This window comes from Pelodiscus sinensis, chromosome 4 (genome assembly GCF_052426305.1).
Source record: "Pelodiscus sinensis isolate ZL-2025 chromosome 4, ASM5242630v1, whole genome shotgun sequence".
NCBI lineage: Eukaryota > Metazoa > Chordata > Testudines > Trionychidae > Pelodiscus > Pelodiscus sinensis.
In genome coordinates, this window is record NC_143055.1 from 22694517 (window position 1) to 22720066 (window position 25550).

The 25550-nt window shown below is 42.1% G+C and overlaps 1 protein-coding gene across 6 annotated transcripts in view; it reads right to left on the reverse strand.

Moving 5' to 3' along the window:
- The window catches only part of SORCS2 (sortilin related VPS10 domain containing receptor 2), an 863992-nt gene that overhangs the window by 35804 nt on the left and 802638 nt on the right, over positions 1-25550 (reverse strand). For all 6 annotated transcript variants that reach the window (XR_012904391.2, XM_075930786.2, XM_075930785.2 and 3 more), the window contains 5 exons: positions 25378-25485; positions 9159-9279; positions 7116-7249; positions 6229-6357; positions 3730-3901 (listed from right to left, as the gene is read on the reverse strand). Coding sequence is in view for 5 of the 6 variants with exons in the window: in XM_075930786.2 (XP_075786901.2) it covers positions 3730-3901; positions 6229-6357; positions 7116-7249; positions 9159-9279; positions 25378-25485 (664 nt within the window). In the remaining variant the exon portion in view is untranslated. The remainder of the gene's footprint in view (positions 1-3729; positions 3902-6228; positions 6358-7115; positions 7250-9158; positions 9280-25377; positions 25486-25550) is intronic.

A 25550-nucleotide genomic window follows, 5' to 3' on the forward strand; every position in this document is an offset into this window, starting at 1 on the left:
CGCCTGGACTGTCCCACTGCACGCGTGCTCTGCGGCTTTGCTCTGCGTCTCCTAGGTCAGCAGACCAGGGAGACAGAGCAAAGCCGTGGAGGACTTGGGCGATCCCGCCACCCCCGTCTCCCTAGTCTGCTGGTGGGGGAGGGGATACAGCTAGTGCCCCCCTCCCAGCAGACCAGGCTTTTCTTGCCTACCCCTGGGGTAGAGCAGCTGGGGGCTGCCGGGTTGGTCCCGCAGCGCCGCTCCGGACCAACCCAGCAGCACCCCAGCTGCTCTGCCCCAGGTGTCCTGATTCAGCCGCTGCTGGTCAGTTTCAGCAGCGGCTGAATCAGGACGCCTGGGGCAGAGCAGCTGGGGTGCTGCTGGGTTGCTCCAGTAGCGCCGAGGAGCCGCGCTACTGGAGCAACCCAGCAGCACCCCAGCTGCTCTGCCCCAGGCGTCCCCAAGTCAGCCGAGTTGCTCTGCCCCAGGCTTCCTGGAATCAGCCGCTGATCAGTTTCAGCAGCAGCTGACTTGGGGATGCCTGGGTTTCTTAAGTTGAATCTGTATGTAAGTCAGAACTGGCGTCCAGATTCAGCCGCGGTTGAAACTGATCAGTTTCAGCAGCGGCTGACGCCAGTTCCGACTTACATACAGATTCAACTTAAGAACAAACCTACAGTCCCTATCTTGTACATAACCCAGGGACTGCCTGTACCATGTTAGGCTACGTCTAGACTGAAGGTTTCTTTCAGAAGAAGCTTTTCCAGAAGAGATCTTCTGGAAAAACTTTTCAAAAAAGAGTGTCCACATAGTAAAAGTGCATTGAAAAAGCGATCTGCTTTTTTGAAAGACATCTACATTGATTGGATGCTATCTCGCATTAAAGTTGTGATTACTATGGACAGAGTGGCCATTAGGCCACCTGTGCTTTTTCCTGGAGGCCTCTTCTTTTGAAAAAAAAAAGCCTATTCCCCGTCCACACATGCCTTTTCCCAAAAGAGCTCTTTCAGAAAAAAGGCTTCCTCCTCATAGAAAGAGGTTTACAGCTGTCAGAAAAACTCCTGTGTTTTCGACATTCTGCTGAAAGAACGCAATTGCAGTGTGCACGCAAGTGTAGTTTTTCTGGAAAAACTCTGCAGTACAGACATACCCTTAGACTATGTCTACACTGTAGGCTTCTTGCACAAGAAGCTTTTTGCGGAAGAGATCTTCCGCAAAAACGTCATCATGTGCGAGAGTGCATCCACATTACAAAAGCAAATCGCAAAAGTGATGCACTTTTGCTCAAGAGAGAGTCCAGACTGCATGGACGCTCTCTCGAAAAAAAGCTCTGATTGCTATTAGCCCCCAGAGCACCCATGCTTTTTTTGACTGGCTTTTTGCACAAAAAACCCCTGTTGCCCGTCCACATACACCTTTTTGTGCAAGAACTCTTGCACAAAAAGGAGTTATTCCTCGTAGAAAGAGGAATACCTAAACCACAAAAACCCCTCTGTTCTTTTGATTTACTATAAATTTACTTGCGCAAAAATGTGCTTGAGGTGTGGACGCTCCGTGGGTTTTTGCACAAAAACGGCCGTAGTTGTAGATGTAGCCTTAGAGTTTAAGCAAAGGAGATAAGTTAGCTGTCTGCTCATAAGAGCAATTCCTTTAGGTGACATTAAAATGAAAATACTACTTGCTTGCTTTCTCATGCTAGCAAAGCACCTGAGTACTCTCTTCTGTGGGAACAGGGGTAATGCTTTATGTTGTGAACCAGATCTGAGTTTTAATGAACCAGATCTGAGTTTTAATGAATGTTTGCTCTCACAGCGCCCTTCCTACTGTAATACTTTTTAACAGCTCTCTTGTTTTCAAAGCTCTGATGTCATTCTCCAAAATAGTTAGATAATGGTTTGATAACAAAAGGGGAACACACAGCTAAATTAAATAGAACTTGGAAATATTGACATAATTCTTCTGAAAATAGGCGATTTTCTTGACATTGTTTAGTCATACATTTTGTTGACTGAGTAAACAGAGCCCGGGTCACCTTATTTTCTTCTTGTTATTTATAAACTCGGTAATGTAACACCCAGACAAACACAAGTGAATCAAAGCCCTTGCTCCTGTGAAACTAATAACCAGCATTCATGCAGCAATACACTAATACTGTGTGACAATAGATACAGTACTACATCTCTTTGGTGTTAGTGGAAATACCCATTTAGCTCACTAATTGATCCCTTGTGCAAAACTTACCTTCTGTTTCTAATGTTACAAATTTATGGATTCAGCCGTAGGGGGCAGCAAATTATTTTTTTTAAAGGAAACTTACAGTTCAGAATATTATGTATAGTGATCACTAATAAAGAGGGATAGAATACTATTTGTGACCTTTAGCATCTTTGTATGGCTTTAGCTGTTCTATCAGGTGACAGAGAAACACATTCAAGTTTCAGAATTCCCACTTCAACAAAAAAAAATTGTAGATGCCTCATCACACCTAATAGAAATGATAAATCACTGAGCCCTCAGATTATAATCAAGTAATGTCTCTTTACTAATAATGAAATGGTGACAGCACAGAGAATTAGGAAAACAAATGGAGCTCTATCTGACCTTAGCATAATTCAGTCCAATAATTTTGTAGAACCAGATTCTGCCACCTATTAAGTAGTAACTTATTTGGCAAGTATTCCCACTGGCCTCTGCAGGAATGAATCATGCAGGCCTACTGAAATGCATGAATTTTTTTTTCAGACTCTTTGAAATCAATGGGATTAGTGACAGAGTATAACAGTACTCAACCTGGCAGAATCTGGCCCTTCATGAGTGTTAAGAACCACAGACTTAACAGATCTGACTCTTAGAGTGTGGTCGTGCCATTAAGATATTGCCTCTTTCAGTAAACACAGGATAATCTGTCAATAAGGACTGCACATAGTAGATATCATTATTCTTTGCTACCCAGTGATTTTATTTTGTGTTTTACCCAATTACTAAGAAGATGTGATTCACTTTTTTGAGAGGTGAGATTAAAAAAGCTCAGGGACAGATTTTTAGGTGCTCAGTACCCACAAATGGGGCCAGATGTTTAAAAGAGATACAAGTTCCCATTTCAGGCACTGAAATAAAGTTCAGATGCACTCGCAGCTTCCATGTAACACTTACGTGGGTGCTGAACCCTTTTGAAAATCCAGGATGATAGCTAATCCCCATCTGCAGGCCAGAAGGAATCTGTGATGCAAGTTTTATCAACTGCCTTGCTGAAATGCATGGAATTACTTCAGGCTCCTTGACTTCATCAAACCTGCCCACCCCCCAATTCCTTCACTGAGGCTGAACATTTATCTATATTAATGTTGTCTGTACTCCTTTTTTCACATGATTTAAGTACAATTTCTTTACATCTCACTGGACTCCTCTCTAACACTAAAGACTGAAATATTCAAAGCAGACCAAGGGAGTTGACGCTTAACTCATGTATCATGGATTTCAAGGTTAATGATGTCTTTAAGGAATAGGGGAGAAAAATTGCTTCTGTGGGGATGAACCCAGTTTCTTAGATTGAGCTGTCATTTGTGTAGCTCAATGAATATTTCTATTTGGTAAATGCACAGAGCAACAGTAAGGTTTGTGCTCCTGTTTCTAAGCCATGAGCTAATCCCAGTTCACCCATCAGCCAGAGAGGATAGAAATGACTGAAATGCCTCAAGATAATTCCAAAACCAGCACCGCCATTTTTCAGAGGTGGAAGTTCTTTGTTACCTGCTCTTGTGACACTACAAAGGTGACGTCTTCTCCAGGTTTAACAGCCAGGCTCTCTCCTTTGATGCTGATCAACAGTCTTTTGGGAGCAATCAGTGGACACATGTGCTGGGCTAAGTTCTGCTGCAAGTCGACACCACCTTCACATACATTAGACACCACTTTCCTGTACCTGTATAAAACAGTGAGCGGTGAGCACACAGGGCTGGAAAATAGCCTGGGTACCACTGGGGGGCAGGATAGTATAACAATGGCTACTACATGGCAATTCAGTTCTAAAGGGAGCTGGTCAATGTTCCAAAGATCAGAGGGAAATCAGGTCAAACGGCTTCTGCAGAAAATAATTTAGAAAAAGACTATTTCTCTCTCTTTTCTGATTGTTTAATTTGGGCCTTTGAGGACTGTTATTTCTATGCTGCATCTCCCTCATGTGCTGTTCTATCAGGAGTACATTCACGTGCTCCTTCACAGGCTCTGTAAGAAGCTGGTTATTAGTAATACAGGTTGAACCTCTGTAAACTGAGATTCTCTGGTCCAGCAACATCCATGGCCTGGCAGGACCACAGATTTTCCAGGACCAAAGAGTCCCAGTGAGGAGCTGGTGGATAAAAGCCCAGCAGGCTAACAGGACAGTGGGTTGCTAGCAGTGGGTTGCCAATGGGAATAGGAGCCTGGTGTGCTGGAAGCTGGGCTGTTGTGGCAATCAAGGGGAGGTGCAGGAACTGACTGGTGGGACAGCAGGCCCAGGGCAAGGGGGGGGGGACCCATCGAGCAGCCGGTCCAGGATTGGGGGGATAGTGGTGGTAGCAGAGGGGCCAGGTATGACCTCCCCTGGTCTAGCAAAATCCCCCATCCAGGACCAGTCAGTTTCCGAGGGTGCTGGACCAGGGAGTAGCAGCAACACTGACACTGAAAAGACAGCATTTAGGGGTACATGCAGGAGACAAAGGGGAAGCCGTGCACTCTTGCTGACAGTGATTTTTCACTAGTCTCTTCATGATTGCCGCTTTCTTGAAAGTGCCCGCTCCAGGTTATTTAAGAATCTGAGCTTTCACATTTTTTTTAAAGTAACTTTCTAACTCTTAGCATTGTAAAGAAAAGCGACTCCAGCAGCAGGCTTCATTCAGGCTGTGTCTACATTACGGGGCTTTATCGGAAAAAGCCCGGGGTACCATCGGGGGCTCTGCAGGATAGTATGACAAGGGCGGCTACATGGCGTTCTGCAATTTGCGTACCTTTTTTCGATAGCTTTTTCAGAAGAGGCTTTTCTGAAATTTGGCCCTTCTACACTGGGCCAAATTTTGGAAAAAACCCTCTTTCAGAAGAGCCCTTCTTCCTCGTGGGAGGAGGAAGACAGGGCTTCCAAAAGAGCACGTCTGCTCTTCCACAAAAAAAAAAGTCGAAGAGCAGACGCGTTCCCTGGATGTGGCAGAGTTTTTACAGTTCAGTTTACTTCTGGTATCCCGGAAAACCCCCGTAGTCTAGACAGCCTCAGAAACCAGCAGTCCTAATAGGCAGGCCCTGGCTCAACAATTCTTACAGCTTGCAGTGGGGTTTCACTCTGCAGCCAGTCCATCAATTCCCCAGTACCTCAGATTTCTCCTAAACCAACTGGAGAGCTAAGGGGAAGGAAGGGCTATTGGGGGCCCAGGCACTTTGTCTTCAGGGGGTCCCAGGCTAGAGCCTGAGGTGGAGAGCTGTGGAATCCCTCAGTTGCCTCTTCTGGTGCCCCTGCGCTGCTTCCTATCTCTTTGTTCTCTTTAGTTTGGGTTATAGCCCACGTTTCCCAGCAGGAGTTCCCAGTCAGTCACAGCAGCTCAGTCCATCAACTGAGCATTCCCTAGCTCTCTTCCAAGGGTCCTACTATTCTCCTTCAGCAGGGAGTCAAGGGAGGGGTAAAGGTCAGATTGCTTTCTTTCCAGTTTGGTCTTACCCAGAACCTCTCCTGTGAGTTACTTTGTCCTCAGAACCTGCAAACTGGCTTTCTCCCTTTGGATTGCCTTTCCTTAACTCTCCCTGACTGCCTGAGTCTCCTTTTGAGTAGATCCTCCATTTGGAATAGGCTCTGCACCTGCTGAGAGGTGGGCCCTCTTGTCCCAATACTGATCCTTCACTCCTTTGTCACTGTGTGGGGTCTGTAAAGCTGATCACATCTCTAAAAGATTATATACTACAAAATAAATGAAGAAAAAAAAGCTCAAAATCTCTATTTTCAAAGCCTATTTTATGTTTTTTTGGAGCTTGACAAGATTTATGGACACTTAGGGTTTGACCATGTTTTGCACGATTGATGTTTTTGCTTTCACATTTTTTAAAGAAAATTTTTAAAAAGATCAGGGTATATTATCCAGGGTATATTATCTAAAGGACACTCTATTAGTATTAAACACATTCAAGCTGACTGTGCCCTGGCTCTTACTGCAAGCTCTAGCCCTTCCCTCAATTTTCTTTGCTGGAGTGCTCTCACTCCTGAATGCTGGTAAAATATCAAATACTTACCCTGTGCTGCTTGCATAGGCCTGCCCTAATACACAGTCTTCAGGGGGCGATTCTGGGTTAAACCAAAAGTTAGCAAAGCATTTGCTAGATTCTGATTGCAGAGGTGCTGAACGTTCAAATCCATAATCACTGCAAAACAAACCCAATTAATCTGTTAGCTCCCCTGCTTTATTAGTAAATCTGTTTTTGGTGGGTGAACAGAGGTTAGGGAGAGCCTATTTTTAAATATTTCCTCATACCAAGACAACACATCATGTTGAGTCCAATTCTGCCTTCAGAGTGATTTCAAAGGGAATCATATATACATGACTGCAGAAATGGGCCCCAAAAGTTTTGTGAAATGAGTTGCATACAATTCTCTCTATCGGCAGTTCAGTTTTTTACAGGGGTTTTATACAACTTTTTCTCCTCCATTTCATTCATAACTAGGAAGGATATGTATTAAATACAATAAGTCAAATCCTCTGATCATCATTCAAGTTTTCCTCCATGGGAGTTCACCAGAGTAACACATCAACACTTGTCTAGTCATGTGGGGGGAAACCCCCCACCTTACTTCAAAAATGTTAATGCTTTTGTGATTCTATGTTTCAGAAGAAACTTCACAGCTTCTGCACAAACAACAATAGTTCTGCACATTTCTGCCACACTATGACATTCTATATAACTGCTTGAAAAACACACTGGCATAAATAGTAATAGAATTATTGAGGTAATTTTGCCTTTTAAATAGGAACAGATGTAACATTTTGGAAAACAACGTCTCATTCAGATTTTGCTGAGATGTTTTATTGTTGTTTTCAGTTTAGGAAAGTGGGGAAGGGGAGCAAACTTCCCATACTTCATCTTTTAGGATAATCCTGAAAAAAATCCATTGAAAGGCTCACCATAAGAAATCAGAGTTTGCACACTCGCAAACTTTGGATGAGAGTGCAGATGTGAAACTCCTCCCTTTAATGCACCAAGATGAAATCTTCCTCTTCCGAAAACTTCTCTGCTGACCCATGATGCAGCGATTACCCTGAACATTAAAGCATAGGAGTGTAAAAACCAAAGCTATGAGAAATTTTGATTTTCAATGTTTGTCCAAATTGTACTTTTGTCATAAACTCCTCCCACTTGTGACTTAAGACTGTAGTCAGAGAAAGGCTGGTCTTGTGACTAAGGCACTGGAATCAGGTTCAGGAAATCTTGGTTTAATTCTTGACTCTGTAACAGGCTTCTGGGTGAACTCTGGCAAGGCATTTATGTGAAGACTTTTAAAGTGCCAAGTGATTTTGAGTGTCTTGATTTGTGGTGCCAGATGTGAGACACCAAAAGGACCTGGTTTCTTGAATTGGCATTTAACTTCACACTTTCTGTAAAAAAAGTCCATTTTAGAGGTCTCAAGTTAGGCACTCAAAAACAAAGGCTACTGAAATCTTGTCACTTTTCGTTAATCTCTCTGAGCCTCATTTTATATGTAAAATAGGGATAATACTTTTTCCCTTCTGTCCTCTATATCTTGCCTAGTTAGACTTTAAACTCCTCAGGACAGGGATTGTCTCTCACTATAAGCTTGTACAGCTCCCTATCACCATGAAGTTCACATCTCACTTTGCTCTTCAGGTGCTATTTTTGTATTACAAATAAATAATAAGAACAGCAATAGTGGTTAATTGTTTGAGGCTGTGATTTATTTCTGTAGCATAGTTCAGCAACTGCACAGTTTTATACACACTTTTGATGCACTAAAATTAATAACATTTGCTTTTTATTAGAACACTATCTGGATCACTCACCATATAAATATGGAAAACAGAGTAATCTTCTCCAGACACTGAGATATATTTTTTAAGGGGCAGAAGTCTAAGGATATGAATTAAAATGTATGTGTAATTGTGGCCCTAATTCTCCAGTTATATGCACAGCTTAGATACTTTTGCCTCGCCTCGAGAATGGTCACTTATACACTTACTGTACTGGTACATTGGTATTTTTAAATACTTCCCTCAATTTTTCAAATCATTCCAGTAGTTTCCAGTTTTTGAAACTCCACAGAAAGGAGTAATTCCAGTGTTTCAGTTTACTTTTTTTGTTAAAGTGAGGGGCTATGTTACATTCTAAGAACATATTTAGCATGCCCCAGGGGAGGAAGAGCATATCAGTAGTGATAATGTATATAGTGGATGAGCACTAAGTTTGGTTGGAATAAAACAAAATGGCAGATAAAGAAGAGGCACAGAGAAAAGGGAATAAATTCACTAGGAAGAAAATAAAAATAATAGTGGCAGTGACTATCATGACAAACAGGGATATATGTCATTTTATCCAAAAAGATCACAAAGTGATCTAGACAAACACTACACTGTAAAGAGAATAATACAGAGAATGTAGTTGCTCAAAATTGAATTTTGCCAGGATGCTGGGATTAACATAGCATTAATGTATTAGTACAGAACTGTATTGCCCAAATCAATTGGACTCAAATACATGATTAGTCCACTGAGATTCTACATTATTTCTGGTTTTACTTCTATTTTTTTCCATGTGAATACAGTTCATGGTTGAATAGTTGACAGAACATGTTCAAATTGCTTCAAGCAGTGAGATGAGTTTTAATTTCCAGTGTGTGTCTAACTTTTCACACTCCATCACAACCACCTATTACTGTGGCAAGTAATTAAATATACTTCCTCCTTTCCCAGCCCAGTTTAGGTAATAAAAGAAACACAAAAATCTCTCCCCTGTACAATGACTAACACATTCTGAAGTCTCTGATAAAAACAGCAATGGACTATTTTCATCCTTCCGGATATCACTCTAGGGCTGTCAAAGCTGGGTGCTGAAATCCACACTCATTATGAATGTTTATGCAGTACAAAATGGCTATCAAAGTATTACATAAACACGATGTATTATTAACACAAGATCTTTGTGTACCCCAGTACCTGTAGATCTGTGAGATCCCAAGATTCATAGTCATCTTCAGTGCACTCCCTGGGGAAAGATGGTCTGAAGTCTACTTTCACCAGCTCCCAGTCTGAACGATAACTAATATGTCCAAAGACTCTGAACAAAAAGAACAAAAGTTAAAACCCTTTGGAAAAGCAATGCCATACTTTACAGATTTCCAATTATTAATTATATTCACTTTCCTCCTTTATTTATAGTGCCCTCTGCTGAAAATAAAATTACTGCTTCTTAATTTATCTGCTCCCCCCTTGATACTAGTTTCCAGGAGATCTCTACAGCGCGCAAACATCTGCCAGTTGTCTACAGAATCTTAAGAAATCATATACTACTCATTTATTACAAAACTATTATTTTACAATAAACTATTTTGGGATTAAGGTAGAAATATACATGATTTGAATGAGGGCCTGGCATTTTAGATTATTATTCCCTTCCAGTAGGCATTTTGAGTGACTGCAATAAGATGAGTGAGAATGAGTGTTAGTCATTAAAGTAGTGGAATGGGAGTCAGCACTGGTGAGTTCAATTTCCAACTACACCATTATGTGACTGATGCAAATTACTCAGTCTGTCTGTATTTTACCTTACCTACCTACAAAATGGCAATATTAGCAATAACCCACCTCACAGGGATTTTGTGATGTTTAATTAGTTAATGTTTTGTAATGTATTCTTAGATTTAGGATAAAGGTGAGGCATGTACTCCTGTTTATAATTATTTTTTGTCAGTGCATTGCATGAGGAAATTCTGACTCCTGTTCCTAAAGAGTTATATCTAAGGCTCAGTATCCCCATAAGCTGCAGAAGACAGTCCAAAATAGTTTATCTCCTTCTGAGAAAAATGGGAACTTAATTAAAGTTTAAAAACTGGCTTGTGCTTACCATTCAGTAATGAATTCCAAAGTGAGGCCATTTATTTCTAAAACAAAATTAGTAAAAGTATTATCTATTTGGGTAAAAGTTAGCTATATTTGTGCTTTGAATTGGGACCTCATTCACAATCTCATGTGGCTTAAGTGTCAAAGAATTTGTTTCAGTGAGAATCTGAAGTGAAAAGTTAAGGTTCAGTGCTTTCACAGAGCCCCTATTCCAGGATCTAGCAGCATCCCCAACTACTTTACTCTTTTTGTTATGCTCATAAGTTTGGTCAAGTCCACAGTAGAACCATGAGGCAAGCTGAAGATGGGAGGATTTGGGGCCTTCATTTTTTGGGCACTGCAGAATTTCATTACATCTGGTTTTCTATCCTACAGCCCTAAGAAAAGGTAGAAGAATTAAATCAGGAACAATGATGGGGGAATGGTGGATCTAGGACGGCAACATTGCATTTGGATTGCTGCTGCAGATTATGGGCGCAAAGGTCTGAAGGCTCCAGTAGGGGTTGTGGAATAGCTCCACAGATTAAAGATTTGAGGAGGATTTGTTTTTTCTTCACCCATGCCATGGTTGCTATTCAGGCCCAGTGCAGAGATGTGGATTTTGCCCAAGGAACACTGCCCATGCAGTTACACTGCATAGAGTTGTGCATACTCATGGAAAACTTTGCTGTTACACATGAAGGGGATAGAAGTGTCTCATGGCCAAATACTGAAGTCCTTCACAAAACAGAAACATACATTCCTCCAGTTGCCTATTTTACTTTTCAGAGCTGTGATTTGAGCAGTTAGATGACCTGTCTTCTGTCCTATTTCCTACAAACAAGCAGAGTGGCTCCGAGTTAGATGCATATACAAAGTCTAAAAAATGTTGGTGCCTTTTTTCACACAAGGTACTAAACTAAAGCAGACTTTGCGGTTTGCTAATGCAGTTATCTGCCTCTGTGACTCCTTCCTAAGCGGTTGGTCAACTGGGCATTATGGAACTTCTCAATTTATTCATATTTTCATTTTCTTGAGACAGGCCTGCCAATGGGGGGATGTGGGGCAATGGGAGCAGCTGTCATGGGCCCATTGATGCAAAGGGGCCCAGAGCTCCCAGCGGCTGCCACTGGTCAGAGTCCCAAGCCCCTCTGAATTGCTGTGAAAGTGCCAGAGTGCAGCTCTGAGGGCAGGGGGGAGGAGAGGGCGCACAGCAGTCTGGGTGATATTAAGGGCTGACTGCCCTGAGCCCCACCCCTCACTCCTCACCCCAGAGCCCATGGCGGCTGTCAGCCCTGCTACAGGTGCCAATAAGTATAATAAAGAGCAAGGTTCCAATGCTTAGGGCTGGCAATAGACTTCTCTGAGCTCTGGGCATTTTGGGGGCAGCTCATCTTTGGGCCCCTTGTGAGGATGGCTCCAAGGTCTTCTAAAAGTTCTGTCCAGGGTGTTCTCTCTCAGAGGGGGTGCGGATTACTGCAGTCAGAAATCAGCTCATGTTCTATTGGTGATGCTGTTGGTATTGAAGGAAGAATGTTCTGACTTGTAGACATAGGGGGGAAATTTCCACTGATGGGTTTCTCTAAATTCTTTCTTCCAGAGTACTGATGTTTCTGAGGACTGGATCTGATAGAAGAGTAGAGTATGGATACACCCTCTCCCTCCCCTCTCCCCCCCAAGTGTAAAGATCTCAGTTTATCCCTGTGTTTGGGGAGTACTAGGGACTGGTACAGACAGATCCCATGCATTGAAAGGCAGATTAATCATTGTCTGAAATAGTACCACTGAAGGAAAGTCCAGCATGGTATTCCTCACCCCATACAGTAAATGCATCAACAACTATGTACGTCAAACCTGATAATCACTATACTTTTGAATGAACTCACACAGAAAAATGATACAAGACAAAGCACCGTATATCACCAGTGAGTGAACCGTTTTCATGGTGATCATTCTACATCTGACTTATCAGTCCTCAGCCTGCAAGGAAACCTGCACATTAGTTTCAAAAAACGAACCTGGGAGCTAAAATTCAAACCTTTGCTAGACACTAAAAATCATGGTCTTAATAAAAAAACTGGATTCATGGCTTATTACAACAATGTGTAACTCACTTTTTCCTTGGATTACAGGAGTGTAATTATCACACATTTCATCTTGAACTGTCCCCTTACAGTATGTGCCAACTATTTATGCTCAACTAGATGATGAATCTTATATTCAGCTATTACATTCTAAGTACTTTTCCAGACCTGAAGAAGAGCTCTGTGTAGATTGAAAGATTGTCTTTCTTACCAAAAAGAAATTGGTCCAACTATTAAAACAGTGAAAGAAAGAAAGACCGAAAGACAGAAAGACTCAGATTCCGAAAAGAAGAAAGTGAAACCGTAATTAAATGTGAGTTTGTAAATAGACTGGCTACATATATTACATAATTTAATTGCATGTAATGTGGGCAGATCTCACTCTCTTCAGTACCAAAAGTATAAACTCCCATGATATGAATTAAAGGAAAATTTTCATTAGCTAATAGGAGTAAAAGGTCCTATGATCTCTTCTTAGCAGGCCACCTGCTCAAGGAAATATACACAAACACTTGGTTGGTTTGATTCCATCTACTTAAGATCAGTGTTAACTAAAGCAGCACACACACATTCCCCATGATAAAGTATACCTCATTCTTAAGCATCTGGGGTTCACAGGACCTGATCTGTAATAATCCATGGCTTCATATATTTTATAGAGGAAAATGAGCACCAATTAAACTAACCATTCCAGTCTTGGTGAGAGACATGTTGGGCCAGATTTTCAAAAGAATTCATAAATGAATGGGCTTCCATCCTACTGAAGGTCTTTCAAGATTTTGCCCCATGAGTCCTGTTTCCTTTAATAAATGCCTAACACCTGAGCTAAACTAAAGTGGACTTCTCCAAAACAAAGAAATGAGGAGATTCTTGGGATCCCAAGAAAGGCCAAAACTGAAGGATCTGGTGTTGGCTATCATGAAAGCAATCATAATCTAATTGCTCACATGCAAAATATTTCAATAAAATCATGTGAGGGAAAAATGGAATAGTGCAGACAGTGTAACTGATGATTATAAGATAAATACCAAGATGATATTAATTCATTAGCTAGTAAAACATTCTACTTGATTAAATGGATTTCATTACAAAGCCATCAAATCAATTCTGTAATAGCTGTAAAAGATGGTGCTGAGATAAATAATTTTTGAAAGAAATTCCAATTACCTTAGAAATTCATTTACTTTTATTTGCTAGAATTTGGGATCCATAATTCTAAATTCAGTGTTCCAGTTGTCATAACTTAATACATTTGTACCAAGTTCATTTATGAGCACATCATTTTTTAATTTGATTGCCTCATTTGGTGGCTAAGACAGGATTAATGTAGTTTTTAAGCTAACTGATTTAAACTTTGTTCTTGACAGACTCTCGCTATTTCTGTCTCTGATAAGGCTCATAATCAGGGAGAACTAATTTAACAGAAATTAAACAGACTATTTTCTTACCCCAAATCCCTGTTTCTCTACAGCAAAGATTCTTATTTCTTCTTAAGAATAATACTGTCATTTCTTCACCACTTTCAACGTGATCTTGAACCACCTTACTGACACTACCGTATTTTCCGGCGTATAAGGCGACTGGGCGTATAAGACGACCCCCTAATTTTCTAGTTAAAAGATAGGTTTTCGTCTTATACTCGCCGTATAAGACTACCCCCCCTTAAGAGGCCAACCGGCAGCGCCCCAGCACCCCTCCGCCTCCCCGGCTTTGCTCCCGGTGTCCCTGGTCTGCTGGGGACAGTCTCCAGCAGACCAGGGACACCGGGAGCAAAGCCTCTGAGGACGCCGGCAGCGGGACAGCCGCGGCGCGCCTGGGCTGCCCCGCTGCCGGAGCCCCTCCGCGGCTTTGCTCCGCGTCTTCCTGGTCTGCAGACCAGGGAGACGTGGAGCAGCTTTTCTCGCCCTGGAGTACACGGGTGGCGGGACCGCAAGGTCCCGCAGTCTGTGTCCTCCGGGGCGAGAAAAGCCCCGGCGTATAAGATGACCCCCGATTTTTGGGGGATGTTTTTTAGCATAAAAAGTCGTCTTATACGCCGGAAAATACGGTATATTATTTCTGTAAATGTGCACAAGCACCTCAGAATATTCCCTAGGATATATCTGCTCTACTGGGTGAACCAACCCTGTGGTGATCAATCCACCAGAGATTGATGTAGTGGTTCTAGTGAAGACCCACTATACTGACTGCTGATACTCTTCTCATTCTGGTGGAGTATTGGAATCAATAGAAGAGCTAAGAGGAATTGAGGGGAGATGCCTGTCAACACAACATAATGTAGACCCCATGGTAAGTAGATCTAAGCTATATCGACTCCAGTTACACAACTAACATAACTCAAATTGCATAGTTAGATTGACTTTTCCTTAGAGTAGACTTGCCCCTAGTTACAGGGAAGTAATTATATTTTTAGTTTACAGAGTAGAAATGTATGAATAGATGGGTTTAGCAACTTTCCTAAGGTTCCCTAGTGAACATGGGACAGAATTCAAAAAAGGATCCTAGTTCCAGAGCTGTTATTCAGTCACTAGACTTGGTTTCCTTTTTTCCCCTCGAGATTTCTGATTGAATCATAAGAAAAAACATTACATTATTTGCTGTGCTAATCACAAAACATTATCAAAGATTTAAAGTTTTACCAAGGTTCTAAGGGCTGGGCTCTATTTTTATACTCCTATGAAACTCCTGCTTAAAACACTTGCAAAATGGTAGCAAAGTCTTTATTTAAATAAATGCATCCATGCAAATAAATTATGCTGCAAAGCGTGATTAGGGATTTGCTCATGATAGCAGGGCTTCCTTTCCTGCATTAAATATATTAGCTGGGCCTTGGACTGTCTGAGAACTTACGTCTCAGGAAAATACCATTTTAAATGGTTTCATACCTCAGCAATTATTATTCTGGGACTAATGCAATTTCATGCACAGTTATTTAACGAAATTTTTGCCCAGCTAGACATATGAAGGTAACTGTACTATCAGAAATGTTACCTTCTCGGTTTACATAATAATGACCTCTAAGTTAGTTGCTTCCTGACAATTATTAAATGACTGAAGAGTTTAGGTCCTCAACTTCACCTTCGCCTAAACTTTCACCTTTAATTGTGGTAGGTGCTGTACAACACCACAGTAAAAAGAAACCATAACCAAAGAGTTCACAATCTAGGTTGTTAGAAGCTACCACAGGTGAAATAATCAAAGAAGGAGACCCATTAGGTGATAATACAGTGAGTTTGCAACCATATAATCAGATGGTGTCTCAGCTGTGCTCCTGCTTAGATATGGATAGTACTTTGTAGACATCACAGAGAGTTTAGAGATTTCAAAGAGGAAGTGTTTTGGAAAGGTGAGTTGCATATCTCCATGGATGCAATGTACTGAAATTCCTAGCTGTTTAATATCAGTAAAGCATTTAGGAAGGTGCAGACTCTGAATTATGTGGGCTTATCACAGGGTGGGAAACCCAGCTCCTGGGGAAGTCGGGGGGGGGGGGGGGAAGAGAAGGGTCTCTTGAGTCCTGTCTGTGTGGCCAGCAGCCTAGGCTATAGTAACCACCAGTCCACGGGGCAGTATGGCCCAGCAGCCAAGTCTTTAGTAACCCCTGTCTGTGGGGCAGTAAGGCCCAGCAGTCTAGTCCATAGTAACCCCAGTCCACAAGGCAGTAAGGCCCAGCAGCCAAGTCAGTATCACAACAGGCACATCTCCCCACTGGGGGGGGGGTCAATGGGAGAGGGGGACCTGGGCCCTCCCTCTCCACCGGGCCCCAGCTCAGAGCCCTGTCAGTGGTGGGTATCTCTCACCATTGGCTCAGCTGGGAATCCACCCAAAACATGCTGAGCTAGCCAGGAGGCCTTCAGTTCCCCACCCTGGGCTACTTCCTACCCTGTCCGCCAGCTGGTGTCTTCCCCACCAGTGTCCTCCTGGTTAGTTGCTCTCCCTGGTGTCTGCTTGCCACAGCAACAGCAATTACAGCTGCTCCTGTGTTCAAGCAGCAGCAGCAGCAGCAGCAGCAGCAGCAGCAGCAGCAGCAGCAACTCCTTCCCCTCCCATGGTCAGCCTTGACTGAGCTGCTCCCCTGGCTTTTATACTAGGCCTACAGTGGGAGCATGCCCAGCAGGACTGTGGGGGAGCGGCCGTCTCAGCCAAGCAGGCCTGGTTAACCCCTCCTGGGCCAGTGCGTTAACCCCATCACAAGGCTCAATTCAGGAGGAAACTGAACATAAAGTACCACTATTTAAGCTAATTACATTTTGCAGCTGCCATTGCCTTTTTATTTAATAATCTGGCTTCCATTAGTTATTTCTCAAAATATTTTCCATAATGGGCTAACTTTTAACTAACATACCCCATACTTTCCACTAGAGCTATGCAGTTATTCAAAGTCTTGATATATTTTATGATAGGTATAAAATCCCTTTTTGGGACTCCAACATATAAATAAGTGTATAGCAATCAGGCTACATTCACTTATCAGGTGGGTGTCATTATAATGTAGCCAAGGCAATTATATCAACAGATGATAAAATGAATTAAATGTAGGATTTAAATAAAACAGGTAATTATTTTTATTTTAGATCAAGTTTCCTAATTCCCAGCCCATCTTCACTGTTTTGTGGAGATATGAACTAAAAGGGGAATGCCCTCCTGAAACAGGATACATTGTAGCATCACGCATCAAAGTGATACAGACTTGGATAACTGTGAAGAGTTCCATATCACAAAGAATGGCTACAGCTTGTAGACCGCTTTTTGGGGTATTGCTACCACATGGGAAAGGCAATTGAACCATTAAGAACCCTAAACTGGATTCCCTCTATTTGTTTCCATAAGTGTGCAGAATAAAATTTATGTATACCGAGGCATGTGTGGATGTGCACCATCAACAGAAACACAAGCTTCCATCTGTGGGTGCTGTGGGCCCATTGCCTATCAATGGGGAGACATTTGTATCTCTCCTAGGTGACCACCCAAGCACTCAGTTCACAGGGAATACTGTCCCTATGTATAGGCAGCAGTCACAAACCTAGTCAGTTCTTCCAAATATTTCTAATACATGACCCACTGATATTGCCTCTATTTCATCTGAATCAAGCTTACACCAGCTTGTTTTCTGCTTCCACTAGCGATTATGGCCGTGTCCAGACTCAGGGGTTCTTTCGAAAAAAGTAGCCTTTTTTCGAAAGAACTTCCCCTGCGTCCAGACTCAAGCCGCGTTCTTTCGAAATTATTTCGAAAGAACGCGGCTTTTCTTTTGATGGCGGTAAACCTCAATTTACGAGGAAGAACGCCTTCTTTCGAAAGTTCCGCCTCTTTTGAAAGAAGGCGTTCTTCAATGTAAAGAGGCCGTCTTCGAAAGAGAGCATCCAGACTCGCTGGGTGCTCTCTTTCGAAAAAGCGGATTTCTCTTTCGAAAGATCCGCCTGCAGTCTAGACGCGATCTTTCGAAAGAGGCTCTTTCGAAAGATGCTTTCGAAAGAGCCTCTTTCGAAAGAAGCCTGCAGTCTAGACATAGCCATGTGTTTAATGAAAGAGGAAAATCTGAATATTCACTCTGATAGTACTGCAGTCCAAAAATCTCATGACCAACCTCAGCAACCATGTCATCATGTTAAACATCAAGGGTGACATAATAGAACTTTACAAGACTCCAGCAAGGAACTGTTGAGGAAGATGAACATCTTGATGCTAATACTGAACATCTTGATGCTTCAATACATGAAGGAATAGAATCCTTGTAAGGAAACTCCTTTTAAGCAATCCCTACATCTGGTCCAAACAAATGGATCCACAAGTCTTGAAGGCCTGCTGTATCAAAGATGCCACAGATATCAGGGCTATGTTGCAATCCTAACTAAATTAGGTTTTGGGATACAATAATTGATATTGTGTTTATGTTATTTTAAAAAAACAGATTTGAAACCATCCTGACTGAAAGATGTTTTCTTCAAAGAGAGTTGTATTTCACAAACATGTAGAATTCCTTCTTTTTCCACTAAGTGGGGCTATCACTCAACTCAGTGCTAGTAAGTAAAAGACTTTTTTGCAATAGACTGTAAAGTGTAACACTAGGAGATTGTGCTTTTCACTTTTTAAGAGCTTAAGACAAAGTGAAAATGACTGTATTAAAGCATGTGCAATTTCAAATAAATATACTGTTCTTGTTTCATTTAATGTAGAAAAACCCCTTACAAAGCCTCACTGGATTGACAATAAATGATAAAATGTAGTTCTTTATTTACAGAAATCTAATATAATACAACTGCATGTTGATTCCTCTATGGTACATGTTCTGTCCACAGCACACTTCTCAGTGCTTAAAACTTCTTGCTACATCAAAAGCTACATTTCTATTTTGGATATGGCTGTAGAGATGATTTCATGTTTTAATATTTAGATATAAAATACAGACTCAAGTCACAAAGTTGGCTTTGTCCAACATCTCTCTTTCTAAAGAACCCTGTGTAGCTCAAAAGTGTACCTCTATATCTGCTCTGTCTATACCTAAAAGTTCCCCTGGCATTTTTGGAGGAATGTGGATATTCCCTGGAAGGCTTAACCAAAAATGTACCCTCCACGCAAATACTGTTTTATTCCTCACCTAGCAGTGGTTATCGCTCTCCAACACCAGTGTGGTGACATCTCTGATGATATATGCATCTCTGATGATATATGATATATACTGTGATCCTAAATGCTTTACTTGGACAAAACTCCTACTGATTCTTTTTTGGAGGGAAGGGAGGTAAAAGCCCCAAAACATAATTACAGTTTGTTCAAGTAAGAAGTGCAGAAGCAGTTCCCTAATGTGTAATGTGCTTTGGGGATCCCTCATGATGAAGATACTATAATCAGTTTTCTATCAGTGCCATGGTTATTACTAAGTACTACTTTGACTTCGGAACAGAATCTCAGTCTCTGTCTCAAACCATAGTAGAGGTGGACGATATTTTTCTACAGAAAAGTATATCCATGGATGACATTTCTCAGAAGAAGCAAGTTACTATAAAAAACCCCAATCATCGACCCCAGAAGTGTGAAGTTTTAAAAGGAGGCTTTGAATAACTTACACTAAAGGTATGTCCACACAGCAATTGAAAGTACAACTGCAGCTTGTAAAGGCATACCTGTGCTAGATTTAACCTAACTACCAGAGTTAAAAGTCACAGTGAAGCTGCTGAGGTGCAGCTATTCTATTTACACACTCATATTCCTTACCCACTTCAACCACACTTGCTAAACTGAAGTTAGAGCAGGTACACCTATCTGAGCTGCAATCACATCTCCAGTTGCACATAGCTATGCCCCTAGTCAGGAAGTGCAATAGGTTTTTGACATGAAATCAAGCAAAACAACAGTGTGCAAGCGAGAGCATGCAAGGGGAGGGGGGAGAGGCTAGGGGGAGGAGGGAGAGAACCTCCAATTTAATCAAAATTGGTGAATATGGTACAGTGTTTCAAATCTTCCAAGGATCAGATGGTGGTAGTCCTACTCACTTTGAACAGTAACTTACTTCATTTCCAGTGACTTCAATGGGACAGCTTGTGGAGTATGATGCTACTAAATGTCAATAAAGGTATCAGAATCCAATTCCAAATTCCGTACTTTGGAATACAATGATAACTTTGCTCATGAACCTACATTTATATAATCTTAGAGAAGAGCTATAGGTAATTTAAATACTTTGGAGAGCCTATTTTTAACATGTTGCATGTTTTAGAGGATTTGTAATGCCCCATAAAGCTATTATATACAGTAGTGGTCACCAACCAGTCGATCAGGATCTACCAGTAGATCTTGGCGCCTCTGACAGGTGATCCTGACTGGTTCGGCTGGGAGGCTATCAAGTGCCAGCACATCAACTGCCCCTCCTCCCACTGCCCTGTTGCTCCTTCCCAGAGCCTCAGAACAGTCCCCTGGGAGCCTCCTTTTTGTTGCGCAGGATGGGGGAGACAGAGACAGGTGGCTCTGTCCCCCTCCCCTGTACCCCATCTTCAAAGAGAAAGAAGGGTGGAGCCTCAGCAAAGAGGTGGGGCAAAGGCAGAGCCTCGGAGAAAGGGGGGGGGCAGGAGTATGTGGGTTTGAGGTAGATCCTGGACTGACTTAAATTCAAAAAGTGACCTTGTGCTTAAAAAGGTTGGAGACCACCAATGTACAGATTAACAAAAGCAAAGTGGCATAAATCTGATGGAAATGCAGTTGTCCTTATGATATGAAAATAACTGCCCAAATGATCACCATAATTTGCATGAACAAGAGGAAAATCTCTTGTAATCACTCCTGAATAACTACCACGAAATGTTTCAAATGAGAAATGTTAAATTAAGCCAATCAAGCAATTATGTTCAGTTGTTTCCATCATATTTGACACAGATAATATGTGTGAGTAGTTCTCACAATGCTGTGTGTGGATCATCCCACAGAAAGTGCCAACAATTACTTGGATAAGAACTTATGTGAGAGTGATGGTCTATCTCTGTAGATCAAACGAGATACAAAATCAATAAGAGATTCTGAAATAGAACATGCTAGGTTTTCCAAGGGCATGTTAGCCAAACAATTTCAGGCAAGTGTAAAAGCTAAGAAATAACAAATGGAGTAGTTGTTTCCACTCTCAGAAAGTGACAAACACAGTGGGAAAAAACATTGTATAGCAATGAGTTACTGATTTCACAGAAAGATACACAAAATGCTAAGAAAGAAATAACTGAACACGCTTTCCATTGTGTATATTAAACCACAACCAGATGCAAAATGTCATGTGAAATTATATCAGTATAATCTACTATATATTTGAGAGAGTTTGTCTGTGTGTCTGTCTGACTTGTTGTTCAAGAACTCCTTCTCAATGGTAAGAGCTAGGATGACCAAATTTGGTATACAGCTTCCTCTTATCATAACTTAAAGCAATGTAAGGGTTTGGTTGTGTCAGGAAAATGGAATGTGCCTGGAAAGGGATTGCTTCTCATGAAATTATAAGAAAGAGAGACAGAATCACGAGGCAGGTGAAAGGGGCTGGCTAGTGGTATACCCTTTTATTCAGGTCTGCCCCAGCCTCATGCTGCCCACTCCACAGGCACTCATTAGGGAAGGTACAGAAACACTGCTGGCTGTTCCCCTTTGTCAGGAGTGAGGGAAAAGTACACAGTTTGCTTCATTATTCACTCTGGCTGGGAAACATAGGGGGCAGAGAAACCTGGACCTACCCCAGCTGGGGGACATGCAACCCTTCCCCGACTATGCCCACTGCAGCTATAGCAGCCATGGAGAAGTGTTTCTCGCCTGGCCCCAAGCTGCTGTGGTGAGGGAGGGCTGAGGTAGTCCTCTCTCCCTGGGGCAGCCTGTATATTGTACCCTCATCCCCAAACCCACCCCAAGCAATCATTTAAATGAAGCATGTACATTTTCATTTTATTTTCGAGAAACTCCCCAAATTAATTAAGGACTCGAGCAAAGCTGGGTAAATCTATATTCTCACACACGTTTCTGTTTTAGAGCTTTATATTGCTACCCATCTCTGCAGTATCTGCGTGCCTGTCATAAAATCAGTAACATTAACAATAGCAAAGTCCCTTATGGATTTAATGAGGTTTTTGGCCCTCCCTTATTGGGGGAAAATTTATTTATATATATATTATTTATTTTTTTGTTGGTAGTAGTTGCTGTGGTTGTTTTTGTTGACGCAAGGGATGAAGGTGTCCAGTGATAGAGCAGCATGGTTCCCTTCCTACCAACACGTGTAGAGGCTGGGACTCCTGGGAAGGCAGCCTGTTCAGTCCCTTCATGTCACTTTCTGGCATTCTCTCATATTATGTCAATTGAAATATTCATACTAATTAGATGTGGTCAGGGGATCCAACAGAATTGCCAGACCTTGGGCAAGCGGGAGGGAGTTGGCTTCATGCTCTCAGAAAGGGTAGGCAGAAGCAGGAGGCTGGGACTAGCCTCCCTCCACCAGCCCCTCAGGGATGTCCACAGCATGCCGCCTAGCACTGTTGGTGATTTAAAGGGCCTAGGGTCCTGGCTGCTGCAGCAGCTGGAAGCCCCGGGTCCTACTGAATCACCGGGCCCTGGGGCAACTGCCCCCCTTCTGTCCTCTGTCTTCTCCCCTCTCCCAGTTGACGAGTTTGGCTGTGGTAGAACACAGGACCAAACTGGATCTGTCCTAGAGGAAAATCCTCTCATCACAAACAAATAAAACTTTAATTCTGGGATTAATCACTAGTTCAATGCCTCAGAAAGAAAGAACCAAGCTTGACTCTGAATCCAGCTTGCATGCCTGTATCATTTCTGTATCTGAAGTTAGAAATATTGACCATATTTCAAATAGGCTATGTTGGGTTTCACCCCCAACTAGTCCTTCAGATACAATAATGAAAAGCCAAGATGTCCTATTAGCAAAAACAATGGGCCGTGAAAGGGCTTAGTCTTCCTGTGGATGCTCCAGACAGCCTGTGAGTAATGGCTGCCACAGCCCCGCAGGGACATGGATCTGAGTCACCTGGTAGGGGACCCCACACATTTGGAATGCCAATGTTTTTTCACTGGACGACAAAGAGTTCCCACTAGATACAAGAGTTATACAAGGCAGAGGATAGACCCCATCAGGGTTTCCCTCTGCCTCTCCACACAAATTGACACTGGAAAAGACCTGGAAGCAATAACTGAAGTGGAGGGAGAAGAGCTGAGCCCAGACTGGAAGGGCATCCATCTTATGAGTAAGAATACCTGAAGTTCCAAGCTGCATGCCAGTGCAACTGGTTTTGAAGCCTGTCTGTAATCAGCTTGTAACAACATTTATGGTGTTAAATTCTTATTGGTGGCCAATTTTTTTAGTGACTCAAACTTTGTGTGTTTTCTTTCACTCACTCAGTAATTTGCTTTGTTCTGTTTGCTATCCCTTTGTCACTTAAAATCTGCCTTTTATAGTTAATAATGTTGTTTTACTTATTATTAAACCCAGTTCGTGCAATTTCTAACTGGGGCATATTTTTATGAGCTCTGCAGATTTTTTGATGCAGTGCAAGGCAGTATTATTTAGGGTTTATCTTCTAAAAGGGGTGTGCATGTGCGTCCTCTCACACAGCTGAGTTCAGCCAGTGTTTGCAGGTGGATGTGACTCTACCTCTGTGTGTGTGCTTCAAAAGACCTAATTCAGCAAAACAGGGAGAGGGAATCAGGCTGGTGGACCAGAAGAGTCTCAGTGGCTTTGTCTACACTGCTGGCTTTTGCTGGCAGAAAGTATGCAAATGAAGCACTGATTAGCATTTTGTTGTGCTTCATTTGCATAATCTATTTGAGCTGTTTTTGCGCAAGCGGTTTTTGCGCAAAAACAAGCAGTGTGGACGTTTCCTTTTTGCGCAAGATCCTTATCTCTCTCTCAGAGAGGGATAAGGATCTTGCACAGAAAGGGGTTTTGCGCAAAAAGGAAATGTCCACAACTGCTTGTTTTTGCACAAAAGCCCCTTGTGCAAAAACAGCTTGAATAGATTATGCAAATTAAGTGTGACAAAATGTTAATCAGCGCTTCATTTGCATACTCTCTGCCAGAAAAAGCCAGCAGTGTAGACATAGCCAGTGAAACCCCAGTACATCAGGCAGCATCCTGAACGGGGAGGTGTCCTACCTGACACAGCCTCATCCTTCACCACTTACAGAAGGCATAAAGATTGGAAGAGGAGAAAAATCCCAGGAAGATTTAACAGAGAAAGCTTCAATATCCTTCCAGATCAGAAAGTACAAGACATCACGAGACCTGCTTTTGGGAGTAGAAGTAAAGGGAGATGACAACAGACTAAATTCATCATTGATGATTTCAACAGGATGAATCTGCTCCAATTACAGTGGGTCCAATTTGCTTCTGTGCTGCATTCCCATTATGTCACGCTGGTGCTGAGAAGGGGTGTTAAAGTGCATGGAAACAGCTCCAGGGCTGTGTCTACACTGGCATCCCTTCCGGAAAAGGGATGCTAATGTAGCACGTCGGAATAGCAAAATCCACGGGGAATTTAAATATCCCCTGCGGGATTTGCATTTACATGGCTGCCGCTTTTTTCCAGCTTGGAGATAAGCCGGAGAAAAGCGCCAGTCTAGACGTGATTCTCCGGAAAATAAGCCCTTTTCCGGAGGATCTCTTATTCCTACTTTCAAGTAGGAATAAGAAATCCTCCAGAAAAGGGCTTATTTTCCGGAGAATCGCATCTAGACTGGTGCTTTTCTCTGACTTATCCCCAAGCCGGAAAAAAGCGGCAGCCATGTAAATGCAAATGCCGTGGGGGATATTTAAATCCCCCGCGGATTTGCAATTGCGATGTGTCTCATTAGCATCCCTTTTCCGGAAAGGGATGCCAATGTAGACACAGCCCAGGTGTGTAGATAGACTCCCCAGCCAGCAAAGAGCTGCTGACACAGCAGTGTGTGGAGTTCCATTTTCAGCCTCCCTTTGATAGGATGTATGTCAGGGACACACTGTATTCGGGCCAATCTCTACTTTCCAGGGCCCATATGGGGGCCCTGTCACTACCCTTAACTAGTGATTGGGACTGTGCCAATCCAAAACAGCTTCCAAATATATGCAATTGCAATTGAAGCCCCTCTCCCCCACCTCTAATCAACATAACGATAGAGGCACTGACTGGGCTTTTTTTTTTTTAGGCTCAGATTGTTCAGTAATATTAGAATTTGGGACTATATTAGGAAAGTGCATATAGAAAACCAAACTTTGCAGCTCAGGTCCATATTTACAGTACATTCTATTATAGGATCCAGCACAAAAACTACAGAGAAGTGGGGAGAATGTATTTTTACAGGATGTTTGGTTAGACATAATTTATTACAAGGCTAAGTTACTAAGACAACAGCATATTGGTTTACACTGTGCAGACAATTTCTATAACAGAAAAAGTGAGAAACCTATTATTATTGAACACCTTAGAGTCTGCAAAAAACAGAGAAAGATAATTTGAAAGAACTATTTTCAGAGATCCATTTATGCCCATAATTGTTCACCATCCTAAGTCATGAGTTTGAAAAAACAAACTATAAATCACGTTTCATATTTAAAAATAAAATACTTGACTCAGATCATTTCAAGGACAGGCAGCTTGTTAGTGTTGTTCTGACCTGGTCAAGGTGAAAGTCCACATGCTTGAAAGACACTAAAGCCCGTGCTGCAGGGACTACAGTACTTACCTGTTTAAACTTAAGCCATGCTTAAGTATACTGCTGTAGAGTAGCCTAAATAAACAGACACTTACGTCATGACTAATGTCTCGTCTCCAGGTTCACTGAGTAGCCCATCTACAAAAACTGATGTACTGGTGAAATTATGCGTACTCCAGGTCTGACCTTCATCTATGCTGAACCTTTAAAGAGAGAAAGATCTTCCATTCATTGCAGCTCTTAAAGAAATATCATCATTACTGTGTTA